Source organism: Tenrec ecaudatus, chromosome 1, assembly GCF_050624435.1.
Source record: "Tenrec ecaudatus isolate mTenEca1 chromosome 1, mTenEca1.hap1, whole genome shotgun sequence".
Lineage (NCBI taxonomy): Eukaryota > Metazoa > Chordata > Mammalia > Afrosoricida > Tenrecidae > Tenrec > Tenrec ecaudatus.
In genome coordinates this window covers 193,056,485-193,081,827 of record NC_134530.1, presented here as the reverse complement: position 1 = coordinate 193,081,827, position 25,343 = coordinate 193,056,485, and the positions used below count along the sequence as shown (strand labels likewise).

The following is a 25,343-nucleotide window of genomic DNA, read 5'->3' as shown; positions in this document are numbered from 1 at the left end:
CATGATACTTGATGATTTAGTATTCTTGGATAATAGATGACAGTTAAAGTTACAAAACTCATATGGTAATAATGTATAAGCTGTAGAATGAGAAGTGACAGCAGAGCATTGCTAGAATATCAACATTTAAGAGGCAGGCAGAGGTGAAGATTAAAATGCAAGGCAAGAGAAATTTAAAAGCAGGAGAACAACCAGGGAGGTTTTATCTTATAGGGAGAAACTGTGAAAGACATGAATGGTCAATGGGGCCAAATGCTATAGAGAAGTTGGGTTAAATATGCACTCGAAGACAGAGGGAATCATCTGTGACCTTACAGTAATGTTGGTTTTAAGAACAGTGATTGTGCACATGGAAGAAGCACACCAGCCTGTGTGATCACGAGGTGTCGAAGGGATCAGGTATCAGGCATCAAAGAACAAAAATCATATCATTGTGACTGAGGGAGGTGCAGAGTGGAGACCCAAAGTCCATTTGTAGGCATCTGGACACCCCCTTACAGAAGAGTCACAGGGAATAGACGAGCCAGTCAGGGTGCAGTGTAGCAATGATGAAACATACAACTTTCCTCTAGTTCCTAAATGCTTCCCCCACCCACCCCTTTTATCATGATCCCAATTTTACCTTACAAATCTGGCTAGACCAGATATGTACACTGGTGAAGATAGGAACTGGAAACATAGGGAATGCAGGATGGATGAGCCCTTTAGGACCAGTGGTGACAGAGGTGATACCAGGAGGGTGGGGTGGAAAGGGGAAACCAATTACAAGGATCTACATATAACCTCCTCCCTGGGGAACGAACAACAGAAAAATGGGTGAAAGGAGACGTTGGACAGTGTAAGATATGACAAAATAATAATTTATAAATTATCAAGGGTTCATGAGGGAGGGGGGACAGGGAGGGAGGGGGAAATGAGGCGCTGATGCCACGGGCTTAAGTGGAGAGCAAATATTTTGAGAATGATGAGGGCATTGAATGTACAAATATGCTTTACACAACTGATGTGTGTATGAATTGTGATAAGAGTTCTATGAGCCCCCAATAAAATGATTTAAAAAAATAAATCCTAAAAAAAGTGATTGTGATGGAAAGAACAAAAAAGTGTGTAATAGAGAAGACAAGCTCAAGGGATAGAGATGACCAGGCTTATAGATTTTTTTATAGGTTGATTTTTTTTAAAAGGAAGCATTAAAAATGACATTAGAGATACAGAAACTGAGAGAACATCAGGAATGGGTTGAGTCTCGAGGAAGAGAGAGCCTTGGATGGGAAAACTGAGACTAGAGGAGGATGGGAAGGTGAGCGAAGAAGCAGAGCATCCGAGGCTGTGTCTCGGGAAATGGCAGAAGCCTCATCCGAAAGCCATTCTTTCTTGTATGACATGAGAGGTAAAAAAAAACATGCTAAAGTGAGCAAAGGTGCTGGCGGGGAGGTGCTTTCCTTGGGAGGAAGAACAATGGCCTTCCTCTCCCTCTCCCCTCCCGATAGAGTGGCTAGAGGTTCAAAGCACTGACGGGGGGAAAAATGTCCCTGGACCTTTACCTACTGGAATACAGGGGAGAACATAAATAACAACCAATGTAACACATGGCAAATACCTCCTCTCCAAATAGATGTTCAATTTCGTCAGGCTGCAATAATGTTACTTTTCTGCCTTTGAGTTCAGCAAGGAGAACAGTACATGTATTGATCCAATCATAACATTCCCTCTGAAAAAAAGATAAAAGATAATTATTAAGCAGAAAAAAAATCAAACTACACCAACTCATTTCTTCACTCAATCCTATTGAGGAGCTGCTAGCTAGAATATTCGCATTCTTCTAAATAGAACTCTATTCAATAATTCAAACATTTGTGCAGTGATGTCCAAATATAGATCTACATTAGATCTTCTTTTATTGGCAGGATTTGAAATCTGGATTGTAGTGGAGCAAGAAGTGTTAAAGGAACATAAAACCATCTATAGGGGCTTGCTGGGTTTACTGAGGCCTTAATTTACCTGCCTCAATAGATTTATATAACCAGCATCATTTATGATTGCATACTAAACGCATATGCTTATATCACACTTAATTATTCGCTACTCTCTATTCTAAGTGTTGTAGATATATTTCTTCATTTGATCTCAACATGAGGTAGGTACAATTACTATCCTCATTTTTAAGATTACAATATCAAAGAATGTCCCAAACCCCTCACTGTCATCAAGTCAATGCTTGCCCATAGTGACCCCCCTGTGAGTCTGGCTGGACGGGAGCAGAACGCCTGGGCTTTCTCCAGGGAGCTGTTGGTAGTTTCAAACTGTCCAATGACCTGAAATTTTAAAGACTCTATACAAGAAAGATCTGGGCAACCCTCGTCCTCCTAACGTGAAGAGTAAAACTGCATTCCTTTACTAAAATCTTCTAACAGTTAAGATGTGGTTTCAGTGTTTTAAAGACACATTTTTCTTGTTAGTGAGCAAAAGGAGGAGGAAAGAGACATTCTCTTCTTTGGGAGAATCATAGTACTGAAACCTAGTCACAGTGACCGTCACAAAACAGTATCATGAAGTGAAATAATGATCCACTTACACCCCTGAAATCAACCACAAAGCACCGTAACATGCCTTATATTCTTCTGTTATATGTGCTTGGAATGATTGTAAAATGTTAAAGTCCCCAAATCTTATAAATCAAGACCAAACATCTTAAGGTAAGTGAAGCGAGTGTTACAAACAGTTAAAGTGCTCGGCCACTAAGTGAAAGGTTGAAGGTCCTAGTCTACCCAGAGGACCCACAGCAGGAAGAATGCACTCATGGCCATTGAGTCGATGCCAACTCACAGCAATCGCACAGGACTCAAAACTGAACCTATAAAAGGAGTAGAAAGCCCTGTCTTTGTCCTGAGGAGTAGCTGGTGACTTCAAACTGCTGACATTACTGTTAGCAACCCAACACATAACTACTATGCCAAGACCTGGTGATCTATTTAAAAAACCCGCCATTGAAAATTATACAGCGCATAGTTCTACTCTGACACACATGGAGTGGTCATGAGTTGTGATAGATTAGAGAGCCACTGGTTAGGTTTAAATTACAGTTTTCTTAATGTAACCCCCAAAAATGAAGCCCTTTGACGGGATCAGGCATCAGGTATCAAAAGATCCAAAACAAACAACTCTATCAATGCCAATGAGGCAGATTGGAGTGGAGACTCAAAACCCATCTATAGATAATTGGATATCTCCCCCCCCAACAGAAGCGGTATAAGGAAGGGATGATGCAACCAAGGTGCAGTATAGCATCGACAAATCACATTTCCTCCCCCACCCCTCCATCCCCCCACTATCATAACCCAGTTCTGACTTACAAAATCTGGCTAGTCTGGAGAACACACATTGGTACAGATAAGAGCTCTCAACACAAGGAATTCAGGAAAGATAAACGCCCCAGGAACAGTAATGGGCAGTAATATCATGAGGCTAGGGGGATGGTCAGGGAGGGGGAAGGGTGATAAAGGGGAACCCATCATAAGATTGGATATATATTCCCCCCCTCCTGAAGGGAATAAGTAACAGAAATGTGGGTGAAGGGAGACAATGGACCGTGTAAGATATGAAACTACAATAACAATATATAATTGATGAAGGATACACAAGAGTGGAAAGGGGGAGGGAGGAAAAATAAGAGGCGCTTATACCAAGGGCTCAAATGGAAAATGTTTGAGAAATGATAATGGCAACATATATACAAATATGTTTGATACAGTTGATATATGGAATATTATAAGAGTTGTAAGAGCCCCCAGTAAAATAATTTTTTAAAAAACCCATTGCCACTGAGTTGATTCTGACTCTGGGTAGCCCAATAGGACAGAGTAGAACTAGGTTCTATGAGATTATATATCTTTATAAGAGTAGATTACCTAATCTCTCTCCCAGAGAGTAGCTGGTAGATTAGAATTGCTGATTTTGCACTCAGCTGCCCAGTGTGTAACCTGTTATGCCACAAAGGCTATTGTGAATGTCACAGATAAATTCAATTCCAGATTCAAAGGGCCACCCCAAAGCAACACACAGATACAATGCAGTCTCGATCAAAATCCCAACAGCATCCTTTCTATAAATTAAAAAACTATCCTTAATTATATATGGAAAGCTATGTTCTGAGTCAAAACAAGGTTAATGAAAAACAAAGTAGATGGCCTCATGCTTCCTGAATTCAGAACATATTATATAGTTACAGTAATACAAACAGTTATAATTTGATAAAGAACTTAAGTTATTGACTACAAAAACATCTAATTTACAATAAAAAATAGTCCATAAAAGGAAGGGAAAAAGAAAAACAGTTTGGTGCTGGTTTAACAACAGACACATAGACCAATAGACTAGAATTGAAAGTCCAGGGAAAAAACTAAACATTGGTCAACTTATTTTTACAAAGGTAGCCAATCCATTCACCAGGAAAGGGATAGACTCTCTTCAACCAAACCAAACTTACTGCCACCAAGTTGATTTCAAGTGGACTCTCCAGGGCAGGACAGGCTGCTGCCCAAACTGGATTTCCTCACACAGAAACAATGAAATATGATCCATACCTCACACCGTATTCAAAATTACCCTAATTTATTGCCGCTCTGAGAATGCAGAAAAGCACAGCTGTCCTGGAAAAACACCCGATGGCTTCTCAAAAATCTATAGGTAGACCTGCCACAGGACCCAGCAACTCCACTGCGATGTAGTACCCTTTGAATCTAATAGGAGTGACGTGAAAGGCACATACATGCCTATGCTCATGTAGCATTATGCCCAACAGCAAAATGGAAACCACCTAACTGGCCGTCTACAAAAGATGACTAAGTAAAATGTGCTACACACGAAAATGAAATATCATTAGCAAAAAAGAAATCTATGCTTAAAATATCTTGGAACATGGGTGAACCTGGAGGATATTATGTTAAGCACAATAAATCAATCACCAAAAAACTCCAGATATTGTATGTTCTCACTTCTATGAAATGAGAATAGGTAACTGTACAGAAACTGATTTTCATTAGTGGTTACCAGGGATGTAAGGGGGAACGCTACTGACTCTAGATAATAGACATGTTATTTTTGACACACCTTGACTAAGGTAACAATGTCACTAAGATGCATACACACAAAAAAGGACATGTTGTTCACTGCTATGGTACTTACAATTTTTAAACAGCAACAAAAGCTCAAAACTATAAATGTAGTACATATGTATATAAGTATATGCTATAGTTTATTGTGCCAGCCTGGCCGATAAACACAAGTAGGATTAACTGAAGGGCAGAGGGATAGATGGCTTGCTTGTTCTGTGCCTCAGTTTAAAGTGGTACACTACCTGTGGGATGCCTAGCCTGTGGACTGTGTCGCTGTAAGTTGAGGTCCCTTTAAGCCCACACGATTGGAATGTTCATCTCTGGAGCTGGGGGCTGACAGTTGATGACAGTTGGGGACCTGCCCTGCAGTTTGCTGCCTGGGTATATATAGCCCAGCTCTCTCTACAGAAGAAAACTGGTACCTGGCAGCTCTCAAAACTTGAAGGACTGCTAGTGTCTCACTGCTTTAAAATTTAACTGTTAATTTCTTGTATTATCTATCTGTATATTATTTAACGGTTTATTTCTTGAATTATATATCTATCCTTATAAATATATTTATATATAATTACTAGCAATCTGGTTTGTCTCTCTAGAGAACCCTGTCCAATACAGTATATATGGGTTTGTGTGTGTATATGTGAGAGGGTACCCCCCAAAATGGATTTTTTTCAAAGCTATGTACTTAACTTTTTAAACAAAACAACCTTATCACTTCCAAAGTACTCTCTATTGCACCGAATACATTTGTCATATCTGTGATTCCATTCTTTCCCCCCAAAATTTTTGATTGGCATATAATTCAGACATCATACTATTTAATAGTTCAATCACATCAAGAAGAATTGTACAATCATGACCACAATCAGGTTTAGAACGTTTTCTACATTCTTTTTTAAAATGAATCATTTTATTAGGTGCTCTTACAGCTCTTATAACAATCCCTACATCAACTGTATCAAACACATTTGTAAATATGTTGCCATCATCATTTTCAAAACACTTTCTTTGTACTTCAGCCCTTGCTATCAGCTCCTCTTTTTTCCCTTCCTCCACCACCCTCCCATCCTCATGAACCCTTGATTAATTATTATTTTCTTATCTTATACCATCCTCTGTCTTCTCTCACCCACATTTCTGTTGTTTGTCCCTCTGGGGGGAGTGGGGCAGTAACACATCGATCATTGTGATCGATTTCCTCCACCTTCCCATTCCCCTCATGGTATCACTACTGCCATTACTGTTCCTGAGGGGTTTATCCGACCTAGATTCCGTGTGTTGAGAGCTTTTATCTGTACCAGTGTACATGCTCCGGTCTATCTGGATTTGTAAGGCAGAACTTGGGTGATGATTGTGGGGGGGGCGGTGGGCAGAGGAGGGGAAGCATTAAAGAACTAGAGGAACCTTGTCTGTTTCATTGGTGCTATACTGCATGCTACTAGGCTCGTCCCTTCCTTGGGACCCTTCTGTGAGGGCGTGTCCAATGGTCTACATATGGGCTTTTGGTCTCCACTCCAACTCCCCCCTGTTTGCATCGATATGATTGTTTTGGGTGTTCTGATGCCTGATACCTGACCCCGTCAACACCTCATAATCACACAGGCTGGTGTGCTTCTTCCATGTGGATTTTGTTGCTTGCCTGCTAGATGGCCGCTTGATTAACTTCAAGCCTTTAAGACCCCAGATGCTCTATCTTGTAATAGCCAGGCTCCATCAGCTTTCTTCATTACATTTGCTTATGCACCCATTTTGATTTAAGGGATCATATCGGGAAGGTGAGTATGTGATTCCATTCTCTGAAACATTTTTTTCAAACTCATCTGTTTGGATGGCTGAAAGCAACTCCCTCATTTTTTTTCTTCACGTCTTCTATGTCATCAAATTGTTCTTTCATGCCCCCTCTTCATTCATGGAAGCAAAAAGAAGTTGCAAGGAACATGGGGCAAGAGAAGGATGGGTTTTTTTGGTCAAAAACTGACACAATGAGATGACTACCTGAGCAGGTGTATTGTCATGGTGGCAAAACCAGCCCCCTGGTCTGTCACAAATCAGGCCTTTTTGGTTGCACATTGTTACACTCTCTTTTCAGAATCTCTAAATCAGCAATTCTCAACCTGTGGGTTGCGACTTCTCTGGGGGTCGAATGACCTTTTCACAGTGGTCACATAATTAATAACAGTAGCAAAATTACAGTTATGAAGTAGCAATGAAAATCATTTTATGGTTGGGGGGGGGTCACCACAACAAGAGAAACTATTAAAGAGTCGTGGCATTAGGAAGGTTGAGAACCACTGCTCTAAATAGAAAGCCTAATTAACAGTCTAACCTGGTGGAATGAACTCCAAATGTACTACAAGTTGACATTTTCATCTGTTCCAGATGTTGACCAATGTGCAGAACAAGATTTGTCATCAGTCGACATTTCAACTTTTTTGAAACGAGAAAACCACTCACACACTTGAGTTTTTCCCATAGTGCTGTCTTTGCAAAGTGTGTTCAACATCACAACAGTTTCTGCAGCATTTTTCCTGAACAGGAAACAATACTTCACAGCCTCATGCTGTTCTCTTAAATTGGCCTTCACAAAAAATGAGTTCATGCAAAACTGCTTTTACGAAAAAATTCACTGTGAGCGGAAAGAACCTTTCCAGGTTGATGCCACTGGGTACACTAACTCAGAGAGAGTTGCTTGATGCTTACCTAGTGAGGAAAAATGTGTACTACAAAAGCTCTGCCTAGCGGAACTTTTTTCCATGCTTCTTTTTTCCTGCGGGGGAGGGGGAAGATACCCCTCGTACTTGTATGTCAGTATATATATGTGTCTATATAGAAGGGTATATGTATATATATTATATATTTGCTCTTCTGGCCATGATACTGACAATATTCGTCACCAACACCATAATTCAAATGCGTAGGTTCTTTTTCCGTCTTCCTTATTCACCATTCAGCTTTCACATGCATACGAGGCCACTGCGGATGCCACGGCGTGAGGCAGGTGCACCTTAGTCCTCAAATGGACATCTTTGCCTTTTAACACTCTTCCAGCGGTCGTTTGCGACAGATTTTCCCAATGAAATACATAGTTGATCTCTTGACTGCCGCGTCCATGAACACTGGTAGTGGATTCAAGTAAAATGAGATCTTTGACGTCAATTTCTCTCTATTTATCGTGATGCTGCTCATTGGAACACTTGTGAGAATTTTTGTTTGCTTTGCATTGAGGTGGATTCTATGTGAAAGCATGTATAAAGTACATCCGTGGGTCTCTATCAGTATTTTCCAGACCTCTTGGCTTTCAGCAAGCAAAGTGCAATGAGCCTTCCTCCAATCTTGATGTCCCATTTTTTTTCCAATCTATTGCAGCTTCTCAGATTATTTGGTCAACATACAAACTGGATAAAAATGGTGAAAGAATACAACCTTGACATGCATCTTTCCTGATCTTAAACCATCCAACATTCTCTTGTTCTGTTCAAACAACTGCCTCCTATTCTATGTACATAATCTGCATGAGCACAAATAAATATTCTGGAATGCCTGTTCTTTACAATGTCAATCATAATTTGCTATGATCCACACAACTAAATGCCTTTAGATAGCCAACAAAACAGAGGTAACATTTTTCTACTATTCTCTGCTTGCAGCCGAGATCCATTTGATGGTAGCATGAGATCCCTTGTTCCACATCTTCTGAATCTGCCTTAAATTTCTGGCAGCTCCCTTTCGATGTATTATTGCAGCAGTCCTAAAATTACCTTCAGCAAGACTTCACTTATATGCAATATTAGTGATATTGTTTGATAATTTCTGCATTCTATTGGGTCATTTTTGTTGGAATAGATGATTGAGTGTCCCAGCATGCATCTGTTTGTTGAAACACTTCAAATGGTACTCCATCATTTCTGGACCCTTGTTTTCTGCCAATGGCTTCCGTGCAGGTTGGACTTCTTTCAACCCCATCTGTTCTTGATCATATGCTACTTTTGAAATGGTTGAACCTTGGCCAATTCTTTTTGATAGTTATTCTCTGCATTTCCTCCATCTTCCCTTGATGCTTCCTTTATCTTTCCATATCTGGCCCATAGAATCCTTCAGTATTTCAACTCCAGGCTGAAATATTTCCTTCAGTTCTTTCTGCTTGAGAAATGCTGAGTGCGTTCTTCCCTTTTGGTTCTCTTCCTCCAGGTTTTGCACATTTCAGTATAGTATTTTTTGTTTGATCTCCTCAAACTGCCTGTTGAAATTTTGTTTAGCTCTTTTACTTCATCAAAGAGCAAGTTTCATGGTCTCTTAACATCCATGTTGGTCTTTTCTTTCTTTCCTTCTTGACAGGACCTTTAGCTTTCGTCACACATGATGTTTCTGATGTCATCCCACAATTTCCTTGGTCTTCGGTCATTAAATGTTCAATGCCTCCAATCTGTTCTAGAGATGATTTCTAGATTCAGATGCGATGTATTCCAAGTGGTATTTTGGTTCTGTGGCCTTGTTTTCGTTTTCTTCAGCTCCAACCTGAACTGGTATATGAGTGATTGCGTTGCTCCTGGCTTTGCTTTGGCTGATGATATTGAGCTTCTCCATCATTGTTTTCCCCTAGAGGCAGTCCTTTTAATGACCGTGAGCTCCACCTGGTGAGGTCCACATGTAAACCATAAAACCCTGACTGCCATCAAGTCGATGCTGACTCACAGTGACACCAAGGACAGGGTAGAGTTGTAACTGTTCCCATGGAACAGCTGGTGGTTTTGAACTGCTGACCTGATTGTAGTCCAACAAGTAACCACTAGGTCACTAGGGCTCCTTACACATAGTCATTGTATATTCTTTTGAAAACAGTTATTTGTAGTACATAACTCATTGGTCTTGTAATATTCTATCATGCAATATCCAGCTTTGTTTCTAGCATGAAGACCATATTTTCTAAAATTGATCCTACCTCTTTGTTTCTAGTTTCCATATTCCATTCACCAGTATTATCAATACAGCTTGATTACATGTTTAATCTCAGACCGAACAAGTTAGACAAATGATTCAAGTTTTCATTATTGGCTTTATGGTTGATGCATAATTTGAATAATAATCATATTAATTGGTCTTCCTTGTCAAAATATAGATACATCTATCACAACATTGTCCTTCAAGAAAGATCTTTTTGAAAATAAATGTGACATTGTTCCTCTTCAACTTATCATTCCCAGCATAATGAATAATATGATTGTCAAATTCAAATTGGCCAATACCAGTCCATTTCAGTTCACCAATTCCTAGGACATCGTTTTATTTTTTTTAATAAGTAGTTTTATTGGGGGTTCTTAAAGCTCTTATAACCATCCCTACATCAATTGTATCAAGCGCAAGCACATTTGTACATATGTTGCCATCATCATTTTCAAAACATTTTCTTTCTACTTGAACCCTTGGTATCAGTTTCTCTTTTTCCCCTTCCTACCTCACCCTCCCACTCTCGTGAACCCTTGATAAATCATTATTTTAACATCTTACACCATCCTGTTTCCATTCACCCACATTTCTGCTGTTTGTCCCTTTGGGGGGGTGTGTCTTATATATCAATCCTTGTGATTGGTTTCCCCTTTTTCTCCACCTTTTCCTCCCACCTTCCCCCTACCCTCATGGTATCATTATTCCCATTACTGTTCCTGGAGGGGTTATCTGTCCTGGAGTCTATGTGTCAAGAGCTCTTATCTGTACCAATGTACATGCTCTGGTCTAGCCAGGTTATAGTAGGGGAGACATTAAAGAACTAGAGGAATGTTGTGTCAGTTTCATCCATGCTATACAAAAAACATGTATCTAGTTTATTGGTGGCTTAAGTTTCTAGATTCTTAGAAGCTGCTCTAGGCTCTAGTGGTTCCAAGTGTACTCTTATCAGATTCCACAACTGCTTGATGCCATGTTTCTAAGCCTCAAATGAAGCCTCGGTGAGAAGCAATTCTCATTCCCTAATGGAACCATTGCTATGTACTGACACCAACTTCTTTGAGAAATAAGGCATAGGCACAGAGATCTCTGGTTTGGGGCCCTGATGGAAAAGAAGAGCCCTCAGCAGTTAACTGAAACTCAGGTGTGTAAGATCAGATGGCATCAAGAAGTGCCAAGAACAAATCGGGGGTGGATTGCCCTGGTCTCGTAGAATCGGATAATCCTCATCTAGGCTGTTGTGTTGGGAAAGTGCAGTAAAGGCCATCAGGAAGACAGATCAAATTAAAAAAAAAAATCTTACCCAAGGGACCATTCTGTCCAGTATCACAGCAATACTCTTTGCTCAAAAGGAGCTAAAATATATATCAGGTAGTGGAAGAATATCACTAATGTCCTCCAATTACCATTCTAGTTAGTTTTCAAGATGTTCTTTGAATGCTAGAATATGGTTAGGGTATAGTACAAGCCGCAAAGCATCACAGTATTCCCATATTATATACGCTTTCTCTGGCAGGCCATATTCTTCGCTTTGCCTTGTAAGATACTGATGAGGCCAAAAAAGGCCTGGCGTCTTATATCATACAAGATTCAAGTACTACAAAGGTTGCCCAGGTGATCAGAACCAGCTTGTAGGTAAAAGCTAGTGATGAATTAGAAACAAGATAAACCTGAGGGAGGCAGGTTTTCATTTTCTTTATAAAGAGTACTGGCAGTAGGAGAAGGAGGACTGTGGAACCCCTGACCATAAGCTAACTTCATGTATTCTCAAAAGCTTTAGTCCCAGGCTTAGAGAGGAGGTCTGTCCACTTGGCTGGGGAAAAAAGTCCAAACAAGGGATCAATTACAGTATTAAGACATAAGAGTAGATTCTCAGCCTCCTTTAATAACATTTCTGTTTTAAATCACTAGCAAAGAGGTATAAGTAGGAGAGAGGTTAACAGAAGAGTTAATAACAATGGTGGCAAAGTTTGAAAGTGTAGAGCCTCAAAGACATGTGAAGGTCATGAGTCTGGGGGTAGAATAGGCCATGAAAGCACAAGGTTTTCATGAAAGCACCTGATATCGATGATATATAGATTCTTAAAGTCCCCTTATAAAGGGCCCTTCACCATAGTGTCCCTTATATTGCGATAGCCTTAACTTTAATGAGGAGGTACAGACACCTCTACCTGCCCCTTTTAAGTAAGTGAGGTCCACGGTGTGTGAATCCCCACTGTCCTCTTTGTAAGCTCCAGCCTGCCAAAACGAGGATTCTCCACTACGTCTAAGGGTGGGCGGTTTGCAGCAGGCCTGAGAACATGTAGGCACATTTCTAGATGTACAGCAAGGGGCTACTATCTCCAAGAGACTACTTAATTCAAATGCTTGTCAGATAGGTTGTGAAGACACCCTGAGGCCATCTCAGAACCCAAACTAAAACTGACTGAACTATGTGCTTTCATCGCCTGTTCTTTGAAAGTCTCAAAACTTGCCTATGGAATCCAGGCAAAAGTTTTAGAGATGTATTTATTTTAAACAATAAATGTTTCCTCCCTAAGAACTTCCAAATTTTCTCCTTCTATATAGAAATACCACATATTTTATATTTTCCAAGAAAAGTCTCCATCTTCTAGTGATTTTAATAATCATTACAAGATTTTATACCTAAAATCTTTCAACCGCTTAAAAATTATAATAGCTTGCATATGTGTGCAAGCACATAAAATATTTATGTATAATTTTAAAGGAATAATTATTTATATATAACCCAGGTCCAAGACGAGCACTGCCAATTTGTCGATGTGGCCCACAGCAACCCCACAAGACAAGGGAGAACTGCCCTGTGGGTTTCCAAGTCTACAAATCGCGTTTTTCTTTTTGTAGCTCTACTGAGTTTGTAATTAACATATCATCCAATTCAATAGTTCAAGTATGTTAAGAAGGGTTGTGCTTCATGGGAGTAGAAAGCCTCATCTTTCCTCTGAGAAGTGGCTGATGATTTCAAACTGCTGACTTTGCAATTAGCAGCCCAACACGTAACCCACTACATATCAGGGTCAGGGCTCCTTTGAAACCCCTTACATACTAGTCTATTGTCTATGAAGATTTGAGTCTTTTCTAGTTTGATGCTCCTAGAAATATTTCATAAGTGTGTTTCCTAGTCCAATGTGTTTGTTTAAGAGTTTCTCTAACATATAGACTTAGTATGTAGATAGACTTTCTCTAGCAAATAGAGTTAATTTCTCTAGTGTCTAGATAGATTTGTTATGCTGCAGGAAGTGGGCATCTTCAAATTTAAGAGATAATGTCAAAAAAAGAGATAATGTCAAATGATTTCCAAACTGAATACATAAAATTACATTCTTACCAGAAGTGTATGAGAATGTGTTGTCTCTCATTTTTTTGTCCTCTTATTCTTACTAACATTTGGTATTGTCAGAATCGGTCATTTTTGCCAATTTTCCAATTTGTACTCATCATGTTCATTTACATTTCTCTGATTACTAAGCAGACTGAACATATTTTTAATGTATATTAGCTATCTAGATTTCTTCTTTAGTGAAATGCACATAAAAATTGCTTATTTTCTTATTGGGGTGTCTATTTTTATAATATTAATTCATAAGAAATCATTATATACTCTGGACACTAATTTTCTTTAAATGTTGCAAGCACCTTCTGTTAGGTGGCTAGGTTTTATTTTCATACATTTTTTGAACAGAAGCTCTTAAGTCCAATGTAGTAACAGTTGCAAACCTACTCCTTTCTGGCTAGTGCCTTTTGTGTCAATTAAAAAATATGTATTTCCCTATATCAAGCTCTTGTAGATAACATCTTCTAAAACTGTATAGTTTTGATTTTCAGTTTTAGATGTATAATCTAGTAGGAATTTATCTTTGTGTGAGGTAAAGTACAGCACCATCAGTGACAAGATTTTATATATATATCTATAGATATATATATCAACAACAAAGACCAGTTAATATAACTATTAGCCAAATTTATGTACCAATCCATAATGCCAAAGATGAAGAAACTGACAAGTTTTTACAAATTTATGCAGTCTGAAGATGGTTTGACACAGTATTGCAAAAACTAGCTCAAACATAACAGTGATAATGATGATGGAATAACACTTGGCTGTATTTCATTCTATTGAAGAAGCATGATCAATGGGCCTTTTATCCATGGTGCTGCTGGATAAGTTTGGAGTTGATAACAAATACTTTTATCACCTACAGACCTTAAAAAATGCATCAAAGATATACATTAAAGCATAAAATTTCTAGAAGAAAACACGATACAATTTTTGCTATATTGAATTATGGAGATATTTCTTAGATATAACACCAAAATCTATTAAAGAAGGACCTAATAGGATGAATTTCCTCAAAATGAAGAACTGCCCTTCTTTGTAAAGTGAAGGGGGAAGAGGCCACAGATTAAGATGAAATATTTGTAAACCACATATCTGATGAAAGACTTAAATCCAGAATACATAAGAAACTCTCAAAAGTCCACAGTATGAAAACAAACAACCCAATAAAAATAGACCAAAGATTTCAACACATACTTCACCGACGAAGATACACAGATGACACCCAAGCGGAAGGCGAATTTTGAGAATGATGAGGGCAACAAATGTATAAGTGTGCTTTGCACAATTGATGTATATATGGATTGTGATAAGAGTTGTATGAGCCCCAATATAATGATTTATAAAAAAAGAAGATACAGGGAGAGCAGGGAGTGAGGGGGAAAAAAAGAAGACTTGATGCAAAGGGCTTAAGTGGAGAGCAAATGCTTTGAAAATGATGAGGGCAAAGAATGTACAGATGTGCTTTATACAATTGATGTATGTATGGATTGTGGTAAGAGTTATATGAGTCTCTAATAAAATGTTAAAAAAAAGAAGATACACAGATGACAAGTACATGAAAAGATGTTCAACATTATTGACCATTAAAGAAATGAAAATTAAATCATAAGATCTATTGCTTTAAAAAGTATACACACCTATACTCTTCCATTCCAAGATATTTACCCAAGAGTAATACTTATACATGAACACAAACCAAAGCTTTAATGTAATAATAAAAACCCAGAAACAATCAAGTGCTCATCAACAAGGAATGAATAAATTATGTACATCTATACAATGAAATACTACTCAGCACTATAAAGCATGAACTCTTTTTTAATGATTGCATAATTCTTTTTATTTATTTAATCCAACTCATCCAACTCTTATCACAATCCATCCATCCATCCATTGTGTCAAGCACATTTGTACATTTGTTACCCTCGTCATTCTCAAAACATTTGCTTTCTACTTGAGCCCTTGGTATCAGCTCCTCATTTCCCCTCCCTCCCCACTTCCCCTTCCTTCATGAACCCTTGATAATTTATAAATTATTATTATTTTGTCATATCTTACACTGTGTGATGTCTCCCTTCACCTACTTTTCTGTTGTTCATCCCCCAGGGAGGAGGTTATATGTAGATCCTTGTAATCGGTTCCCTCTTTTCACTCCACCCTCCCGGTATCGCCATTCTCGCCACTGGTCCTGAAGGGATCATCCGTCCTGGATTCCTTGTGTTTCCAGTTCCTATCTGTACCAGTGTACATCCTCTGGTCTAGTCAACTTTGTAAGGTAGAATTGGGATCATGATAGTGGGTGTGTGGGTGGGGAGTGGGAAGGAAGCATTTAAGAACTTGAGGAAAGTTGTATAAAGCATGAACTTTTATACAAGCAGTGAAATCTATGTATCTGAAAATAAGTAAATGTAATGTAAGAAGTCAGACACAATGAGTGCACACTCTGTGATGCCATTTGTATAAGCTCTAGGAAAGGAAACGTAGCCTCTGGCTATTAGAAAATAGATCCGACATTGCCTGGGAACAGAATGAGACTGGACGGAGACTCCCTAGGGCTAACAGGAAATCTGGGCGGCGGATGCACCCGTTTTCTGATTTTAGTGTTCATCGTAAGGGTACACACATATTTGAAGGCTTGTCAAATAGTGAACATCAAATATGTGAGCGCATTGGAAGGAATAATACAAAATAAATATAAAGAAGTAACATACAAAGCAGAAGCAGCTGAGACAAAGGGAGAGCCATTACCTTCATATTCTCCAGCTCCTCCAGGTCGTCGGTGGGATATCTTTGTAAAGTGCCTGTTTTAGTCGTAGCTACCACCGCTACCATCCCTTGGCAACAACTGGGGGTGGGGGAGAAGCACACACACAGCACGAGTTACACACTGTTAGCTCCCATTTGTTTAAAATCCAGATGCAGCAGAATTTAACATACTATTTGGTCTCCCAGTCTCCCGTGCACGCGTGTTCTCTCCACTCCTCTCAGCCTTACTCATGGGGAACACTAACTTTGCGTGAAGGGAACATGGGCGATAAATACCCAGACACTCCCTGATGTGAAAACTACTTGCATTCAACGTTATTGTAGTGGCAATGCCATTCTTACTTGATAAATTACACTATTTTGGCAGAAACTGTATAGCATTTCGTGTATAAGGTTTTTCTTTGCTTTTTTCTTAGAGAGATCTTCTGGTGACATTTAGGGAAGGACGAGACTCAGAGTAGGCACTCGACTTTCGTGGAGCTGCACACCACATGCTTCTTCACGGTGTCCTCCAGGGAAAACAGGCCACGATGGAACTTATTTAGGCAAGCAAGTGTTTTTTTTAAAAAAACCCAACTAATTCTTAGCCCAGTACATTGACAGTTTCCACCCTGCCTAACATTAATTTCAAGATGATCCTAATGCCAGCAATCTTATGTTTTAAATGGCCAGTGTTAAAACTAGTTTAATAATTAGACTAATAATTTATATTATGTTTTGTTTTTTTTCCCCCCAGCAACCCACTAGTGCAGCTACTTCTTTGCCTTTCTCCACTCTGGTTTATGTTATGTTTAATCTTCAAAAGGGAAGCAATAAATAATCAGATAGTTTTCACCTGTTCAAATAGCTGGAATATTGGGCCAACTTTTTTGCCAGTTCAATTGCATCTAGCTCTAACTTGGCGTTGCTTATATCACGTGCGTCAGTACATTCCTCCATAGATGGTGGCAGAGTATCTTCATCAGTACAATCAGGAACCAATAGAATCAACAAATTGACCATCCACTGGACCATACATATGTGCAATTCATCCATCTGTTAAAAAACAAAACAGCAGCAACCACACCAGATCATTCAAATGGCCTATTTTCAATAAATCAACCAGCAAAATAATACTAATAATTTAGAAATAGAAATTCCATCCTGTGTCTTTCAATAAGATATAGTTCTTAATAAAAATTCAATCATCAGCACTCAGCTAGTATACCCATAGTTTCTTTTGTTCATTCCACGCTCTCTTCCTCTTAATTCAGTGAAGTATATTAACTCAACAAGGCTTGTTTCCAAATTGTGCACCAGTGTATCCCAGGGTACCACAGTGAGCTCCCAAGCATGCCATGGGATTTTAAATTCTCAAGCAAAATACAACGATAGTTCCATCAGACTCAGAGTTTCGTTGCAACATTCCACACACAACATCCCTTTTGATGACATCATATCTTTGATCATCTAGCTGCACTGTCATGCTGAAAACAAACACTGTGTGAAAGTCGATGTGCGATAGGGGATTAGGTGGTGGGGTCCAATCTGATTCCAAAGTTTGATTAGTTGTATAATACCCAGTAAGCACACAGTTCCCATTAAAATTAATTCTGACTGTATGAAAATGAAATAAGTAGGTTTTTTCTTTATGATTTTGCTTTTCCAAACAGCTACTATGTTTTTAAGACATACATATTTAGTAAATGGTTTGAATTTATCTACTTAATAGACCAAACTGTGAGATCTTTCTTTTGGCATGGAAGTGCCATGAAAACACTGAGACATGAAGGCTACCGTGAACTGAAAACGCCTGGGAACCTATGTTTGATAGTGTTCTCTAAGGAAGGGTCCCAGAAATGAAATGCAGAGACATCAGCTGAGCCGTAGCTTTCTCAGGAGAGTTCCTAAGTATTCTAGGGTTAAACGCCATCTACTCTGAAGAGACATTTTCATTTTCACTGCCATTAACTTCTCCCTATGTTGCTATAGTTCCTTTTACTGATCTTTATCACTTGTTTACAGACCTGTATCTCCTATTATCCTATGAATCTCTTAAAGGCATGAGCCATATATTTTTTTAATTTTAACAATTTATTAGGGGCTCATACAATTCTTATCACAGTTCATACATATACATACATCAATTGTATAAAGCACATCTGTACAGTCTTTGCCCTAATCATTTTTTTCTCCTCTTTTCTTTTTTTATATTTTATTAGGGACTCATACAACTCTTATCACCATCCATACATATACATACATCAATTGTATAAAGCACATCTATACATTCCCTGCCCCAATCATTCTCAAGGCATTTGCTCTCCACTTAAGCCCCTTGCATCAGGTCCTCTTTTTATTTTCCCCTCCCTCCCCTTTACCCCCTCCCTCATGTGCCCTTGGTAATTTATACATCGTTATTTTGTCATATCTTGCCCTATCCGGAGTCTCCCTTCCCACCTTCTCTGCTGTCCCTCTCCCAGGGAAGAGGTCACATGTGGATCCTTGTAATCAGTTCCCCCTATCCAACCCACTCACCCTCCACTCTCCCAGCATCGTCCCTCACACCCTTGGTCCTGAAGGTATCATCCACCCTGGATTCCCTGTACCTCCAGCCCTCATATGTACCAGTGTACAGCCTCTGTCCTATCCAGGCCTGCAAGGTAGAATTTGGATCATGGTAGTTGGGGGGAGGAAGCATCCAGGATCTGGGGGAAAGCTGTGTTCTTCATCGATACTACCTCGCACCCTAATTAACCCATCTCCTCTCCTAAACGCCTCTATGAGGGGATCTCCATTGGCCGACACTTGGGCCTTGGGTCTCCACTCTGCACTTCCCCCTTCATTTAATATGGTACACATATATACACATGCATACACCCACTTATATCGTTGTTGGTTTTTTTTGCATGATGCCTTATACCTGGTCCCTTGGCACCTCGTGATCGCACTGGCCGGTGTGCTTCTTCCATGTGGGCTTTTTTGCTTCTGAGCTAAATGGCCGCTTGTTCAACTTCAAGCCTTTAAGACCCCAGATACTATCTCTTTTGATAGCCGGGCACCATCAGCTTTCTTCACCACATTTGCTTATGCACCCATTTGTCTTCAGCGATCCTATCATGGAGGTGTGCAGTCAATGATATGATTTTTTGTTCTTTGATGCCTGGTAACTGATCCCTTTGGGACCACTCGATCACACAGGCTGGTGTGTTCTTCCATGTGGACTTTGTTGCTTCTGAGCTAGATGGCCGCTTGTTTATCTTCAAGCCTTTAAGACCCCAGTCACTATCTCTTTTGATAGCCGGGCACCGTCAGCTTTCTTCACCACATTTACTTGTTCACCCACTTTGGCTCCAGCCGTTGTGTCGGGAGAGTGAGCAGCATAGAGTTCCAATTTAATAAAAGAAGGTATTCATGCATTGAGGGAGTGTTTGAGTAGAGGCCCAAGGTCCTTCCGCCACCTTAATACTTGACCTATAAATATAGACACATAGATCTATTTCCCCATCCTCCTATATATATTTGCATGTACATGTCTTTGTCTAGACCTCCATGAATGCCCTTTGACTCCTAGCTCTTTCCTCCATCTCCCTTGACTTTCCTCCTGCCCTACTACCATGCTTCGTCGCCACCTGGGCTAGAGTATACCTCTTCTCTAAGCAACCTTACCCTTGATCATTACCCACCAGGCCTGCCACTCCCCCTTCTCTACCATTTGGGGTCCCATGTTTTTCCTTTGTCCCTGGGTTTGTTAACAACACTTCCTTAACCCCCTTACTCCCCCACCCCAAGTCCTCCCGGAACTGTCGGTCCCGTTGTTTTTCCTCCAGATAATTCATCCAGTCTGTCCTATTCAGACAGACCTGTGGAGTCACTAACATGCACGAAAACAAGACAGAGGAACACAAAGCAACAGTATACAACCAGACAACAAAACAACAAAAACAAACCACTGACAAAGAACAGAACAAAACAGTTCACAAGAGAAAAGCTTGTAGTTAGTTCAGGGATCATTTGCTGGCCCTTAGGAGCGTTTTCCAGTCCAGTCTGTTGGGGCACCATGCCCTGGCCCCAAAGTCCACTTTCAGCATTCCCTGGGGACCTTGCCACTCCATTCCCTTGCTGTTCCGCTGCACTCCCCCAGTGATTTGCCTCGGTGTGGTGGGATCAGGTCAGGTGCAATTCCCACACTGTGTCTCCGGTGCTGTCCCCTGTATCGCCCTTAGTCACTGAGGGGCATCATGTCTCATAGTAGGGCCAGCCATGTTGTTCTCTCTGTGGACTGGCTGCTCTACTCAGGAACATCATCATCACGGCCTGGTGGGCCAGGCTGTGCTCCACTCTCTCCTCCTGCCCCTTCATCTGCTCCCGTATGCTCTGATCAGATATGTCCATCTCCCGGAGCTGCAGAGTCAATGTCATCCTTTGGAACAAATTCCTTTTGGGAGAGGGGCAGGAATCCACTTAATTTATGGTGCTGGGGCCAGCCTCCCAGACAAGGCATGAGCCATATTGTATCCAACAACATCACACAGTTCTTAACAGAGCGTAAGTCCTAACTAATGTATGTGAGTGAATGAATAGAAATCATACTTGGTAGCCCAAATGGAACTAAAACCCAAACTACCTGTCAGGGTGAAAGGTTGCTAATGACCTCATTGCAATGTTTATTATATTTTGTACCTGAATTAACACCTCTGGGAAAAGATGAATCTTTCCTGAGTTGAGTTTTATACTGCTTGATGGGATTGAACTATGGAATGATATATCTGTAAGATAAGGTGACCAGATGTCCCGCTTTTGGTGGGACAGTCCTGATTTTTGAGAATTTTTCCCGCGTCCAGCGGCATTTTAAAAAACTCCCAATTTGGCTTAAGCGGAGAGCAAATGTTTTGAGAATGATGAGGGCAATGCATGTACAGATGTGCTTTACACAATTGATGTATGTATGGATTGTGACAAGAGTTGTATGAGCCTAATAAAATGATTTTTCAGGTGAACAAGCGGCCATCTAGCTCAGAAGCAAAAAAGCCCACATGGAAGAAGCACACCGGCCAGTGCGATCACAAGGTGCCAAGGGACCAGCTATAAGACATCATGCAAAAAAAACAACAACGATATAAGTGTGTGTATATATGTGTATATGGATATGTATATATATACCATATTAAATGAAGGGGGAAGTGCAGAGTGGAGACCCAAGGCCCAAGTGTCGGCCAATGGAGATCCCCTCATAGAGGGGTTTAGGAGAGGAGAGGGGTTAATTAGGGTGCGAGGTAGTACCAATGAAGAACACAGCTTTCCCTCAGATCCTGGATGCTTCCTCCCCCCAACTACCATGATCCGAATTCTACCTTGCAGGACTGGATAGGGCAGAGGCTGTACACTGGTACATATGAGGGCTGGAGGTACAGGGAATCCAGGGTGGATGATACCTTCAGGACCAAGGGTGTGAGGGGCGATGCTGGGAGAGTGGAGGGTGAGTGGGTTGGAAGGGGGGAACTGATTACAAGGATCCACATGTGACCTCTTCCCTGGGAGAGGGACAGCAGAGAAGGGGGGAAGGGAGACTCTGGATAGGGCAAGATATGACAAAATAATGAGGTATAAATTACCAAGGGCACATGAGGGAGGGGGGAAAGGGGAGGGAGGGGAAAAAAAAAGAGGACCTGATGCAAGGGGCTTAAGTGGAGAGCAAATGCTTTGAGAATGATTGGGGCAGGGAATGTATGGATGTGCTTTATACAATTGATGTATGTATATGTATGGATGGTGATAAGAGTTGTATGGGTCCCTAATAAAATGTAAAAAAAGAAAAGAGGAGAAAAAAATGATCAGGGCAGGGACTGTATAGATGTGCTTTATACAATTGGTGTATGTATATGTATGAACTGAGATAAGAATTGTATGAGCCCCTAATAAATTGTTAAAATTAAAAAAAAATTTTTTTAAAAAGCTGAAAAAAAAGAGTTGTATGAGCCCCTAATAAAATGATTAAAACAAAAAAAGAAGTAAAAAAAATTTTTAAAAATGATTTTTCAAAAAGCCCCCATTTTTGGAAAGAATGCACGACAAGCTAGGGTATACGGTTGGTTTTCGGCTGCCATGTGGCTATTTCGCCAGGACTATGAGTTTTATCAATGGTGTCCCGCTGGTGTCCCGCTTTACCAATGTTAAAATCTGGTCACCTTACTGTAAGAGCTCCCAATAAAATAATTTTTAAAAGAGTTTTAAAAGGCTATTTCCCTCTGTCCCAAGGTACCTACTCAAATATTTCATCACCTGTATCCCTCCTTCATCTCAACTAAAGTCAGCAAATTCCTGATTCATGTACCAATGATGTGGGTTATACTATCATTGAAAGATCTCATTTTTTGTTGCTGTTCACACAAAGTGTTAATCCGTAGATTATTTCAATAAGTAGAAATAGATGCTATCTTCATTTTCAAGCTGAATAGGGATAGCAAATAGTATGATCTGAGTCATGCAAGAAATCATTAGTGCTGGTTGCTGTGGAGTTGATGCCCACTCATGGCAACCTTACGTATCAGAGAAGCAAGGGTTGCTCGGTTCTGTTGCATCATCATGCTTATTGCCATGTTTTAATCCATTGTTGTGGTTATCGTGCCAACTTTTCATTCAGAGTGCTCCTCATTTTCACTGACCCTAAACTTCACCAAACACAGTTTGGCTGACATACCCAAAGTAAGAAAGTGGAAGCCCCTCCATCCTGACTTCTAAGGAACAATCTTGTGCAGCTTTTGCATAAACATGAAGTGACTGAAACAACCATGACTTAGTCAGCCACATATCAGTTACCAAAGTGACAAGTTCACTTTTTTGTGATTTGAAAAGGTGTTTTGTAGCAGATTTTCTCAATGCGGTGTGTCGCTTTATTTCTAGACTGTTGCTTCCAAGGATGTTGATTATTGAGACAAGTTGTAATAATTGTTGTTTTTATATTCAGATGTAATTCACAATGAGGGCTTCCAATAAGGGAAAGAACTTATAGACAGAAGATAAGAAAGAAATACAAGATTTGAACAATACTATTGTTGGATTGAGGAGACCTAGTGCATGGTGGTCAGCAGTTTGAACTTACCAGTCATTCTGTGGAAGAAAGATGAGGCTTTCTACTTCCATCAAGATTGACAGCTTTGGAAACCCACAGGGGCAGTTCTACTCTGCCCTATAGTGTCACTGTGTGAATTGGAATCAAATTGATGGCAGTGACTTTGGTTTTGTTTTTGGAAATTTAAAATCAAAGGCTGCCATTCTGAAGACCTTCATAAAGGCAACACCTTCCTCTTTAGAGCTCATTCATTCATTGCCCAGAATTCTTTTAGAAGGGAAACAAAATCGCTCGGTTTAAGGGGCCTTTCAGCAGAGCCACTGCTTATCTACAGCCCAGTCTGACTCAAGTCCATAAGTCCGATACAGCCCATAAATTCCTCTTCAGACTCACGCAGCCACATGCAATATTGCAGAATGCAGGAAGATCACAGTCTGGTGGTTTCATGAGACTGTGACTCTTCAGGGGAGTAGAAAGCCTCGTCTTTCTCCCTTGGAGTGACCAGTGTTTCCAACTGCTGACTTGTGGTTAGCAGCGCAACATCTAACCACTACACCACCAGGGTTAGTGAAAACAATTTAGATCCGGTATATTGATAGATATATAGGCTAATGGAACAAAATTGAGAACCCAGAGTAAATCCACCCATCTACAGATGGATATCTTTTTTAATAAATAGTTTCATTGATAAAAAATTCATATATCATACACTTCCATAGTTAAGTTGCTTTTTACGAGTTGTACATAATCATCACAATCAGTTCTAGTGTTCCCTCTCCCCTCCTGCATTCATCATTTGCTCCCAATTCCCCTCGCCTTTTCTACTCCATGTCCTCAATAAACTACTACATCAGTTATTGTCTCTATGAATCCACTCCTTCTGTTTCATAAACTGGGAAACCTAACAGAAACAATTAAAAACAAATGAAACAGAAAGAAAAGAAATAATATAAACATTAAAATAAGGAGTAAAGAAGGAAATACCACCAGCAATATTAAAAATGCCAAAGAAGAAAATTTGTCATGGAACAGGTAAGAAAACTTAAGCCTAGAATGAATTCAAGTTAGGTCAAGAGGGAGGTCAACTGACTAAGTATCACGTAGTTCGATCTACCAATAATCTCTCTCTGATAGTAAAGCTGAGTCCCTTGCCAGGGGTCAGAGAGCATCTGCCAGAGGCGTAATCTGACTAGACACTCCGCAGATGGTTTCGGGGCTCCCACTGTCCTCCGTAGCCTTCTACAGATTGGGTATTCACAATTTAAGCTCTGAGACTTTCCCCTTCATCATATTTGAACTTCATTCTTGTCATCTTTGGGTCACACAGGCTGGTGTTCTTCCATGTGCCCTTAGTTGACGCCTCATTTAGACGGCTGCTTGTTTGAATAGAAAGAAGCCTTTAAAATCCCAGACAATATTCCAATTGATAGCAGGGCATCATCTGCTTTCTTTACACACTGTACCATCCTTATCTTCAGTGATCTCTTCATGAAGGTGAATATCCAACAGGGCCATGTTATAAGAACTGTTTTGGGGTTGAGGCTAAGAATAAGTGGGAGCCCAGAATTGGATAGCTAATCTTTGACTAAGGGCTGACATATATTAAACGGGGAAAGACATAGTCTCTTTAACAAATGGCACTAGTGTAAATGGAAATTCATTTGCAAAATAATAATAATAGTAATAATAAAAGAGGATCTATATCTCACACCATCTACAAAAATTAACTACAGGTAGATCAAAGACCTAAATGTAAAACAAAAAGCTAAAAAGATAATCAATTAAAAAAATAGGACAAACTGCACAAGGGAGTAAGCTCTAAAATTCATAGAAAACTTCAACATCTCAAAAAGGACTAATTATCCAATTTTTAAATGGGGAGAGTATATGAACATATATGTCACCAAAGAAGACCAGTGACCAACAAACCTATAATGTCCATAACCATTAGTCATTGGAAATATGCAAACTGAAACAACAATGAAGTATCATCTCACCTAGCTTTAATAGCAAAGTGTAAAACACAAAAAGTGCCTGAAGAAGGCTAGAAGACGCATACATTGCAAATGGTGTAACCATTGTGGAAAACAGGGCGGCACTCCTCAGGAAT

At 39.9% G+C, this 25,343-nt stretch overlaps 1 protein-coding gene across 1 annotated transcript in view; it reads right to left on the bottom strand.

Annotated features, from left to right (window-relative positions):
• AXDND1 (axonemal dynein light chain domain containing 1) overlaps positions 1-25,343 on the bottom strand; it is a 150,171-nt gene that overhangs the window by 27,502 nt on the left and 97,326 nt on the right. The window contains exons 19-21 of the mRNA XM_075541353.1: positions 17,018-17,217; positions 16,165-16,261; positions 1,601-1,711 (exon numbers count right to left, since the gene is read on the bottom strand). Coding sequence (XP_075397468.1) covers positions 1,601-1,711; positions 16,165-16,261; positions 17,018-17,217 — 408 coding nt within the window. The remainder of the gene's footprint in view (positions 1-1,600; positions 1,712-16,164; positions 16,262-17,017; positions 17,218-25,343) is intronic.